Genomic DNA, 11,109 nt, shown 5'->3' with positions numbered 1-11,109 from the left:
TTCAAGGATCTGATACTGTTCAGATGAACTTTTTTCCAGACTAAAGAACCAACCAAACATGAAAGTTAATTTAGGAAACGTTGTTTTAATACAGGGTTCAACACCAACAAACAAACCACACAATACTGGAAGAAGGATGGCGGTACAGTGATAAAACACTATCAGAGGTTTAAAGGTTTAAAATACATCAAGTGGTTTCAGTTAAGAGATGATGACATTAAAGTATATAAAGCTGTGGTTTTAAACAGGAAGTGGTAACAATGAAGTCCAGAGAATGACACAACTGTCTGTGTGTGTGTGTACGTTTGTGTGTGTGTGTGTACGTGTGTGTGCGGTGTGTGTGTGTGTGTGCGTGTGTGTGTACAAGATAAACAGTGAAAGGATGGTTAGATACCTAGTCAATAAAAAACGTTTTTGCTTTTAAATTCATTTCTGAATTTCTCTTTGTGAGTAAGGCTTTCTCCTTTACTCCTGGTTACAATAATAGTCTAATCATCTAGACATACAGGCTATGCAATTACCAATAGGCAGGTTTCCATTGGCCCAGGTTTATTTGATAAAAGCAACGTCGCCAAATGAATCTTTGTAATGGAAATGATCTACAATATTTGTATCCGTTCAACAGCGGAGGATTTTTATTTAACTTTTTTTATTGCGACAAATGATGATGGAACCAGTGTTGAAGGTATGCAGGGCACGTGATGTCATCACGTAACTATAAAGCATTTCATTCTAATGCCTAATGCTTGCTAAATACATTTGTCTAAGCTATTTTTAAAAATGTTTCTTTCAAGAATGTCTGAATTGCTTCGCCTTGCTTTCTGATTGGCTGGCAAGTTTTACCATCAAATTATGTCAGATCTACAGGAGTGCAAGTTTCACCATGGCACGGACCGTGGCAATACATTGGCACATGAGATTGTATTAGAATATGGCAAATATTAGTACACTGAAATTCCAATTCCAATTCTCTTCAATGCTTATCAATGAGGAAAATGTGGAATTGGAATCTGCTACAATAATAATAATAATAATAATAATAATAATAATAATGCTACATATGCCCTCCTAGGCCCACCCATGACTGCACCCCTGCCCAGTCATGTAAAATCCATAGATTAGTGCCTAATGAATGTATTTCAATTGACTGATTTCCTTATATGAACTGTAACTCAGTAAAATCGTTGAAATTGTTGTATGTTGTGTTTATATTTTAGTTTGGTATTGAGTATTATGTGCACGGTCTTACATATCTACTGTTTCTTGTCTGTGCTTGTTATAATGCTTGGAAAATGTGATGGTTTGATTGATTGATAGGTGTGTGTGTGTGTGTGTGCGTGTGTGCGTGTGTGTGTGCGTGTGTGCGTGTGTGCGTGTGTGTGTTCGTGTGTGCATGTGTGAGTGCGTGCGTGCGTGCATTTTGTGGCTCAGTTGGTAGAGTATGGAGCCTGCAACGCCAGGGTTGTGGGTTCGATTCCCACGGGTGACCAGTATGAAAATGTATGCATTCACTACTGTAAGTCGCTCAAAAAATGTCAAAATGTGTGTGCGTGTGTAGAGCTGTGTGTTTCTCACCTCTCTCTCTGCTTGTGTGGGTCCATCAGAGGTCTGACATCTTGTCCCCGTCTGACCAGCATGCTCTGGGAGACTCCCAGCCACGTGAAGCCATTCCCCCTGCAGCAACACCACCAAAACTTAGAATTGTTTAATTATTATACAAAATTATTAATTCTTGCAACCAATAGAATGTTATATATATATATATATATATATATATATATATATATATATATATATATATATATATATATATATATAGGGGGATACAACCATTCCAGCTCTGCAGATTTTGCTGCGAAGAGACATAATCATTAAATCATTTGTTTTGGTACTGTCCATATGTAGCTTGTTTTTGGTTGCAGGCTCAGGAATGGCTGAAGAATTGCAACATTTACCTGGAGCTAACTCTGCAAATAGCACTGCTGGGTGATTTGAAAAGTCATAGTCAATCGATCAATAATATTTTAATAATTTTAGCAAAAAATATATATATTTAACTTACAATCTGTAGAAACTATGAGAATAGAAAGGTACAGAACCTTTGTGAAACAGCGCAGTTAAAAAAAAAAGTGTGTATATATATATATACTGTATATACAGTGGCTTGCGAAAGTATTCACCCCCCTAGGCATTTTTCCTATTTTGGTGCCTTACAACCTGGAATTAACCTTGATTTTTTGGGGGGTTTGTATCATTTGATTTACACAACATGCCTACCACTTTGAAGATGCTAAATATTTTTTCTTGTGAAACAAACAATAAATAAGACAAAAAAACTGAAAACTTGAGCGTGCATAACTAAGTAAATACTTTGTAGAGCCACCTTTTGCAGCAATTACAGCTGCAAGTCTCTTGGGATATGTCCCTATAAGCTTGGCACATCTAGCCTCTGGGATTTTTGCCCATTCTTCAAGGCAAAACTGCTCCAGCTCCTTCAAGTTCGATGGGTTCCGCTGGTGTACAGCAATCTTTAAGTCATACCACAGATTCTCAATTGGATTGAGGTCTGGGCTTTGACTAAGCCATTCCAAGACATTTAAATATTTCCCCTTAAACCACTTGAGTGTTGCTTTAGCAGTATGTTTAGGGTCATTGTCCTGCTGGAAGGTGAAGCTCTGTCCCAGTCTCAAATCTCTGGAAGACTGAAACAGGTTTCCCTAAAACATTTCCCTGTCTTTAGCACCATCCATCATTCCTTCAATTCTGACCAGTTTCCCAGTCCCTACAGATGAAAAACATCCCCACAGCATGATGCTGCCACCACCATGCTTCACTGTGGGGATGGTGTTCTCGGGGTGATGAGAGGTGTTGGGTTTGCGCCAGACATAGCGTTTTCCTTGATGGCCAAAAAGCTCAATTTTAGTCTCATCTGACCAGAGTACCTTCTTCTATATGTTTGGGGAGTCTCCCACATGCCTTTTGGCGAACACCAAACGTGTTTGCTTATTTTTTGCTTTAAGCAATGGCTTTTTTTTGGCCACTCTTCCGTAAAACCCAGCTCTGTGGAGTGTACGGCTTAAAGTGGTCCTATGGACAGATACTCCAATCTTCGCTGTGGAGCTTTGCAGCTCCTTCAAGGTTATCTTTGGTCTCTTTGTTGCCGCTATGATTAATGCCCTCCTTGCCTGGTCCGTGAGTTTTGGTGGGCGGCCCTCTCTTGGCAGGTTTGTTGTGGTGCCATTTTCTTTCAATTATTTTTATAATGGATTAAATCGTGCTCCGTGGGATGTTCAAAGTTTCAGATATTGTTTTATAACCCAACCCTGATCTGTACTTCTCCACAACTTTGTCCCTGACCTGTTTGGAGAGCTCCTGGTCTTCATGGTGCCACTTGCTTGGTGTTGCCCCTTGCTTAGTGGTGTTGCAGACTCTGGGGCCTTTCAGAACATGTGTATATATTCTGAGATCATGTGACAGATAATGTGACACTTAGATTGCACACAGGTGGACTTTATTTAACTAATTATGTGACTTTTGAAGGTAATTGGTTGCACCAGATCTTATTTATGGGCTTCATAGCAAAGGGAGTGAATACATATGCACGCACCACTGTTCCGTTATTCAAGTGCAAGTGCGGGTTCAGGTAGTTTTTCTTTGGGGGGGTGCTTCAAGGTGAGGAGGAGGATTATTTAAGATATTGTTTGAAGAGGTAGGGTTTCAGATGTTGACGGAAGATGGGCAGGGACTCTGCTGCCCTAGCTTCAGGGGGCAGCTGGTTCCACCATTGGGGTGCCAGGACAGAGAAGAGCTTGGACTGGGCTGAACCTGAGCTTCCCTCCCGTAGGGTTGGGAGGGCCAAGAGACCTGAGATGGCAGAACGGAGTGCTCGGGTTGGGGTGTAGGGTTTGAGCATAGCCTGAAGGTAGGGAGGGGCAGTTCCTCTTGCTGTTCCGTAGGTAAGCGCCATGGTGTTATAGTGGATGCGAGCTTCGACTGGAAGCCAGTGGTGTATAGAGAGGAGAGGAGATGGTCCATAACCGAGCCCTGGGGGACACCAGCAGTGAGAGTATGTGGTGCAGACACAGATCCTCTCCACGTCACCTGGTAGGAGCGGCCTGCCAGGTAGGATGCAATCCAAGAGTGTGCAGAGCCTGAGACGCCCAGCCCTGAGAGGGTGGAGAGGAGGATCTGATAGTTCACGGTGTTGAAGGCAGCGGATAGATCTAGGAGGATGAGAACAGAGGAGAGAGTCAGCTTTGGCAGTGCGGAGAGCCTCCGTGACACAGAGTAGAGCAGTCTCGGTTGAGTGACCCGTCTTGAAGCATGACTGGTTAGGGTCAAGAAGATGGTTCTGAGAGAGATAGAGTTGGTCAGAGACGGAACGCTCAAGTGTTTTGAAAAGAAAAGAAAGGTATACAGGTCTGTCGTTTTTGACGTCAGATGAGTCGAGTGTTTGGTTTATTGAGATGGGGAGCGACTCGGGCCATTTTGAAGTCAGAGGGGATGCAGCTCAGGGTCAGGGATGAGTTGATGAGGGAAGGGAGGAATGGGAGAAAGTCTCCAGAGATGGTCTGGAGAAGGGAGGAGGGGATGGGGTCGAGTGGGCAGGTTGTAGGGTGGCCAGACCTCACTAGTCACAAGATGTCATCTGGCGAGAGAGGGAGAAAGAGGTCAAGGCGTAGGGTAGTTCTGTGTGAGTGAGACCAGTGGATTCAATAGGCTGAGTGACTGAGTAGCGGATGTCGTCAACCTTCTTTTCAAAGTGGTTGACAAAGTCGTCCACAGAGAGGGAGGAGGGAGGGAGGGGGGGGGAGGGGGGGGTGGAGGATTAAGGAGGGAGGAGAAGGTGGAAAGGAGTTTCCTAGGGTTAGAGGCAGAATCTTGAAATTTAGAGTGGTAGAAAGTGGCTTTAGCAGCAGATACCGAGGAAGAGAAGGTGGAGAGGAGGGAGTGAAAGGATGATAGGTCCTCCGGAAGTTTACATTTCCTCCATTTTCACTCAGCTGCCCACAGCCCTGTTCTGTAAGCTCGCAATGAGTCACTCAACCAGGGAGCAGGCGGGGAGTGCCGAGCCAGCTGGGAGGAAAGGGGACAGAGTGAGTCATATGATACAGAAAGGGAGGATAATAGGGTCAAACAATCAGGACACAGGAGGGAAAAGGATTTAGTAGAAGGGAGAGATGACAGGATAGAAGAGGAGAGAGTAGTGGGAGAGAGAGCGAAGACTGCGACAGCTCATGACCATCTGGGTAGGGGGCTGAGTGGCTAGGGGTTGGAGGAAAGCGAGACAGAAAAGGAAACAAAGTATTGATGAGAGACCTGGAGGGAGGTTGCAGTGAGATTAGTAGGCAAACAGCCTCTAGTAAAGATGAGGTCAAGCGTATTGCCTACCTTGTGAGTTGGAGGGGAACAAAAGAGGCAAGGAGGGGAAAGAGAGAGTTGGAAAGAATCGAAGGCAGACATCAGGAGGTTGAAGTCGCCAAGTATTATGAGCGGTGAGCCATCGTCAGGAAATTAGCTTATCAAGGTGTCAAGCTCATTGAGGAACTCTCCAAGGGCACCTGGTGGGCGATAGATGACAATAACGTTAAGCTTGAGTGGACAAGTGACAGTGATAGCATGGAATTCAAATGAGGAGATGGACAGGTGAGAGAGGTAGAAAATCTCCACTTAGGAGAAATATGTAGACCTATGCCACCACCACGACGACCAGATGCTCTCAGACTATGAGAGAAAACTTATTCAGGTGAAGAAAGAGCAGCTGGAGTAGCAGTGTTCTCTGGGGTGATCCATGTCTCAGCCAAAAAGTCAAGGGACTGAAGGGCAGCATAGGCTGAGATGGACCGCAGATCGACAGTTCCAAACGCTGCCAGAGACCCGGAATTCCACATGGGTTGTGCGTGCAGGGTACACTAAAATAGAAGGGTTGCAGCCAAGAGGTGGGGAGCGTCTGTAATGCCTACAGGGAGAGTTGCGAACAGGTATAGAAAACACACAGTTGCCAAAGCTACAAAAAGAGCAAACATTTTATAATCTGTAAATAACTAGTTAAGATACTCAAGTGAGAGAGTGGTGTGGAGCCTTCCTCGCTTTCCTTCCTCTAATAACTCCGCAGAACAACACTGCAGATCCGTCTTTGTTTTGACGACGGTCTTAGTTTTTGCGACAAAACCCCCCACTGACAGGACCGCTGTTTACTAACACTAATTGCTAATTGCCTAGCAGAGGTGGAGAGCACACCTCCCTGTACTAATTGCTGATTGCCTAGGAGAGGTGAAACCACTTCCCCTCCAATACAGCCAGTGATTACCAAAACAAGTCACAAATTGCCCTGCCTCTTGATCCTGGTTGATCTGTCAATGTAGTTTATGCTTTTAAGCACTTATGAAGCATCTATGTAGAGTTTATGAAGATGTTATGAATGCTCTATACATGTGTAGTTGCTGCTAAGACTGATCATGATTTCCAGATGTGTTTAATGTGTTCCTTTGAGTTATTCTCAAGAAGACATCCCACTCTACATAATGTGTTCCTTTAGGCTATGTTCTAGAAGACATCCCACTCTACATAATGTGTTCCTTTAGGCTATGTTCTAGAAGACATCCCACTCCACATAATGTGTTCCTTTAGCCTATGTTCTAGAAGACATCCCACTCTACATAATGTGTTCCTTTGAGTTATTCTCAAGAAGACATCCCACTCTACATAATGTGTTCCTTTAGCCTATGTTCTAGAAGACATCCCACTATAGATAATGTGTTCCTTTAGGCTATGTTCTAGAAGACATCCCACTCTACATCATGTGTTCCTTTAGGCTATGTTCTAGAAGACATCCCACTCTACATAATGTGTTCCTTTAGGCTATGTTCTAGAAGACATCCCACTCAACATAATGTGTTCCTTTAGGCTATGTTCTAGAAGACATCCCACTCTACATAATGTGTTCCTTTAGGCTATGTTCTAGAAGACATCCCACTCTACATAATGTGTTCCTTTAGGCTATGTTCTAGAAGACATCCCACTCTACATAATGTGTTCCTTTAGGCTATGTTCTAGAAGACATCCCACTCTACATAATGTTTTCCTTTAGGCTATGTTCTAGAAGACATCCCACTCTACATAATGTGTCCTTTAGTCTATGTTCTAGAAGACATCCTACTCTACATAATGTGTTCCTTTAGGCTATGTTCTAGAAGACATCCCACTCTACATAATGTGTTCCTTTAGGCTATGTTCTAGAAGACATCCCACTCTACATAATGTGTTCCTTTAGGCTATGTTCTAGAAGACATCCCACTCTAGATAATGTGTTCATTTAGGCTATGTTCTAGAAGACATCCCACTCTAGATAATGTGTTCCTTTAGTCTATGTTCTAGAAGACATCCCACTCTAGATAATGTGTTCATTTAGGCTATGTTCTAGAAGACATCCCACTCTACATAATGTGTTCCTTTAGCCTATGTTCTAGAAGACATCCCACTCTACATAATGCGTTCCTTTAGCCTATGTTCTAGAAGACATCCCACTCTACATAATGTGTTCCTTTAGGCTATGTTCTAGAAGACATCCCACTCTACATAATGTGTTCCTTTAGGCTATGTTCTAGAAGACATCCCACTCTAGATAATGTGTTCCTTTAGTCTATGTTCTAGAAGACATCCCACTCTAGATAATGTGTTCATTTAGGCTATGTTCTAGAAGACATCCCACTCTACATAATGTGTTCCTTTAGCCTATGTTCTAGAAGACATCCCACTCTACATAATGCGTTCCTTTAGCCTATGTTCTAGAAGACATCCCACTCTACATAATGTGTTCCTTTAGGCTATGTTCTAGAAGACATCCCACTCTACATAATGTGTTCCTTTAGGCTATGTTCTAGAAGACATCCCACTCTACATAATGTGTTCCTTTAGGCTATGTTCTAGAAGACATCCCACTCTAGATAATGTGTTCATTTAGGCTATGTTCTAGAAGACATCCCACTCTAGATAATGTGTTCCTTTAGTCTATGTTCTAGAAGACATCCCACTCTAGATAATGTGTTCCTTTAGTCTATGTTCTAGAAGACATCCCACTCTAGATAATGTGTTCATTTAGGCTATGTTCTAGAAGACATCCCACTCTACATAATGTGTTCCTTTAGCCTATGTTCTAGAAGACATCCCACTCTACATAATGCGTTCCTTTAGCCTATGTTCTAGAAGACATCCCACTCTACATAATGTGTTCCTTTAGGCTATGTTCTAGAAGACATCCCACTCTACATAATGTGTTCCTTTAGGCTATGTTCTAGAAGACATCCCACTCTACATAATGTGTTCCTTTAGGCTATGTTCTAGAAGACATCCCCCTCTACATAATGTGTTCCTTTAGGCTATGTTCTAGAAGACATCCCACTCTACATAATGTGTTCCTTTAGCCTATGTTCTAGAAGAAATCCCACTCTACATAATCTGTCATTTGACTATCATCATTATAGTGACATTTGCTGTGCTATCAAAAGTCTAGGTGAACAGAGAAAAAGATTTAACAAAAAGTAAAGTCAAATGCTTCTTTATTGATTTGATAGAAAATGTAAACAATACATAAAAAATATACAGTTTTTACACAAATGTTCATTTTCATTTCCCATGGACAAATTTGATAACCAAACAAAATATTAAACATTTTAATTGTTGACATTGCATAATAAAAAAATATGTTTACATATTGAAATGCTTTTTATATTTTCCATTGGAAATACTAGAAATGTCACTTAACTACTAGTAAGTCACATTGTGTAACAGATACTCATTTTGTCAATTTAAAAAACGACTTTCTAAGTACCATTCAACAGTGTAAACATATATTCAGGCAGTCTTCAGGCAGTTTTCAGTGCATTCCTCAGGAATAGCTCTCTCTCCATCAAGTTCTCAACTGAACTGGTATCGTTACTTTTACTGCACACTCCTGAAAGGAAAAACAATAATTATCCATATATTATTAATACATATATCATTAACATTATTACTAATAAATACAGATTCAAGGGCGAAGGACAGAAAGGTACCATTTCAAATACTGATATACTGATGTGAGTATTGCGCCGTTGAGAAAGATGCATATGGCGCAGTTACCGTGTATTGAATTTGTAATGCAGTCTGCATATGTAGTCCTCACCTTTGGTTTTTCATCCATTTCTCAATGGTTTTCTTGACAATCGGGGCCTCTGGATTCAGACACTTTTTCCCTTTTCCGTTCTTCAGAGTGACACTGAACACACATGGAGAGAGACTCCTGTTAAAAGTTAGCCATCACAACTTTCCAACTGAGCATATAGAGAAATAGCAGGTGTAAGTTAATATCAGTTTGTTAAAAAATAAATAGCAACATTTACTTTATCTCCAACTATATACTAAGCCAGGGACAATATGCAATGATATCAATATAGTTCAAACAGACAGACAGACAGACAGACAGACAGACAGACAGACAGATTTCTTACATGATCTCCATGTGCTGGCAGGAGTGGCTGGAGGCGTACACTTCAAGCTTCTCAATGAGAAGAGGTTTAACACGGTTCACCATTCCATTTAGACACAGGCACCGAGCTTTAGAATGACCCACCTGGCCTGGGAATGACAAGAAAAGGTTATGGCATGTTTGGTTATGGCATTGTTGCAGCTAAGTACTAAACTCTTTGACCGTAAGGCGCTACAGAGGGTAGTGCGTACGGCCCAGTACATCACTGGGGCCAAGCTCCCTGCCATCCAGGACCTCTATACCAGACAGTGTCAGAGGAAGGCCCAAACAATTGTCAAAGACTCCAGTCACCCAAGTCATAGACTGTTCTCTCTGCTACCGCACGGCAAGCGATACCGGAGCGCCAAGTCTAGGTCCATTATTATCTATGCATAGTCACTTTACCCCTACCTACATGTACAAATTACCTCGACTAACCTGTACCCCCACACATTGACTTGGTACCGGTACCCCCTGTATATAGTATCGGTATTGTTATTTTATTGTGTTACTTTTTATTTTATTTTTTACTTTAGTGCATTTATTTAGTAAATATTTTCTTAACTCTATTTCTTGAACTGCATTGTTGGTTAAGGGCTTGTAAGTAAGCATTTCACGGTAAGGTCTACACCTGATGTATTCGGCGCATGTGACAAATACAAGTTGATTTAATTTGAACTCTTCAGTCAGAAATCAAACCTAATATTTGACTACACTTCTCCCTGGCTTTCCAAGTCGCTTCATATGCTGCAGATTTCTAATAAATAAAGATGTCAAAGATATTATAAATATAATTCAAGATATTTCAGAGATGTTACCTTCAACATTAACCAGGATCAGACAGGCCAGGAAGCTGATGAGGACCGTTGATGTCATTGTGTTGATCATGGATACTGCTTCTTCAGTTTCTTCAAGAGTCTGGATGGACAGCTCAGTCAAGTTATGGAAGTTGTGAATGGAGGAGAGCTTGGCTTGCATTTATACTGAAATCCCCTCCATCTCTGGCAGTCAACCAATGAGAGTGGGAGGAAGAGAGAGAGAGAGAGAGAGAGAGAGAGAGAGAGAGAGAGAGAGAGAGAGGGGGTTTTCCCCTTTTCCCTGTCTGTCTCACCTCCTTACACTTTTTCTCTACTTCTCCTTTCAGACAGGATTTCCTGTTTCTTAGAAACAATATCTCTGACAGTAAAACGGAAGGCATGTTTGAGGCATGTTTAAGGCAGAGAGATGATGCAATCTGTCTATCCTAATGTGTCCCAAATGGCACCCTTTTCCCTATATAGTGCACTACTTTTGACCAGAGCCCTATGGACAATGGTCAAAAGTAGTGCACCATATAGGGAATAGGGTGTCATTTGGGACATAACCTGCAGAAGTGAAACATGGACATCGTGGCTACTTCTCCATGATGTTCTTCCGAATGAAGAGAAACACAACTGTCATAGATTTTCACTTGAAAAATGAGAAGAAGCGTAAAATTGTACTGTTTGTCCATTTTGAGACACCGTAACCAGTATACACTTTCTGAAAATAGTCAGAATTAATCTAAGATAACTCAAGAAATCTGTCATGCTTCCCATTCGTAACAGTTAATATACTATGACGAC

The 11,109-nt window shown here is 41.8% G+C and overlaps 1 protein-coding gene across 1 annotated transcript; it reads right to left on the bottom strand.

The window, feature by feature from the left end:
* Positions 1–8,609: 8,609 nt before the first annotated feature.
* Positions 8,610–10,575, bottom strand: LOC121530759 (C-X-C motif chemokine 11-1-like). Its single transcript, XM_041835980.2, has 4 exons — positions 10,324–10,575; positions 9,489–9,615; positions 9,164–9,256; positions 8,610–8,953 (listed from the first exon to the last, which is right to left on the bottom strand). Exons 1-4 carry the CDS (start codon positions 10,481–10,483, stop codon positions 8,941–8,943), a joined length of 393 nt encoding a protein of 130 aa, XP_041691914.1. The 5' UTR covers positions 10,484–10,575; the 3' UTR covers positions 8,610–8,940.
* Between the last annotated feature and the right edge of the window lie 534 nt (positions 10,576–11,109).

The sequence above is a fragment of the Coregonus clupeaformis genome, chromosome 18 (genome assembly GCF_020615455.1).
Source record: "Coregonus clupeaformis isolate EN_2021a chromosome 18, ASM2061545v1, whole genome shotgun sequence".
Lineage (NCBI taxonomy): Eukaryota > Metazoa > Chordata > Actinopteri > Salmoniformes > Salmonidae > Coregonus > Coregonus clupeaformis.
Note: the sequence above shows the minus strand (reverse complement) of the source record. Positions and strands in the feature narration are given on the sequence as shown.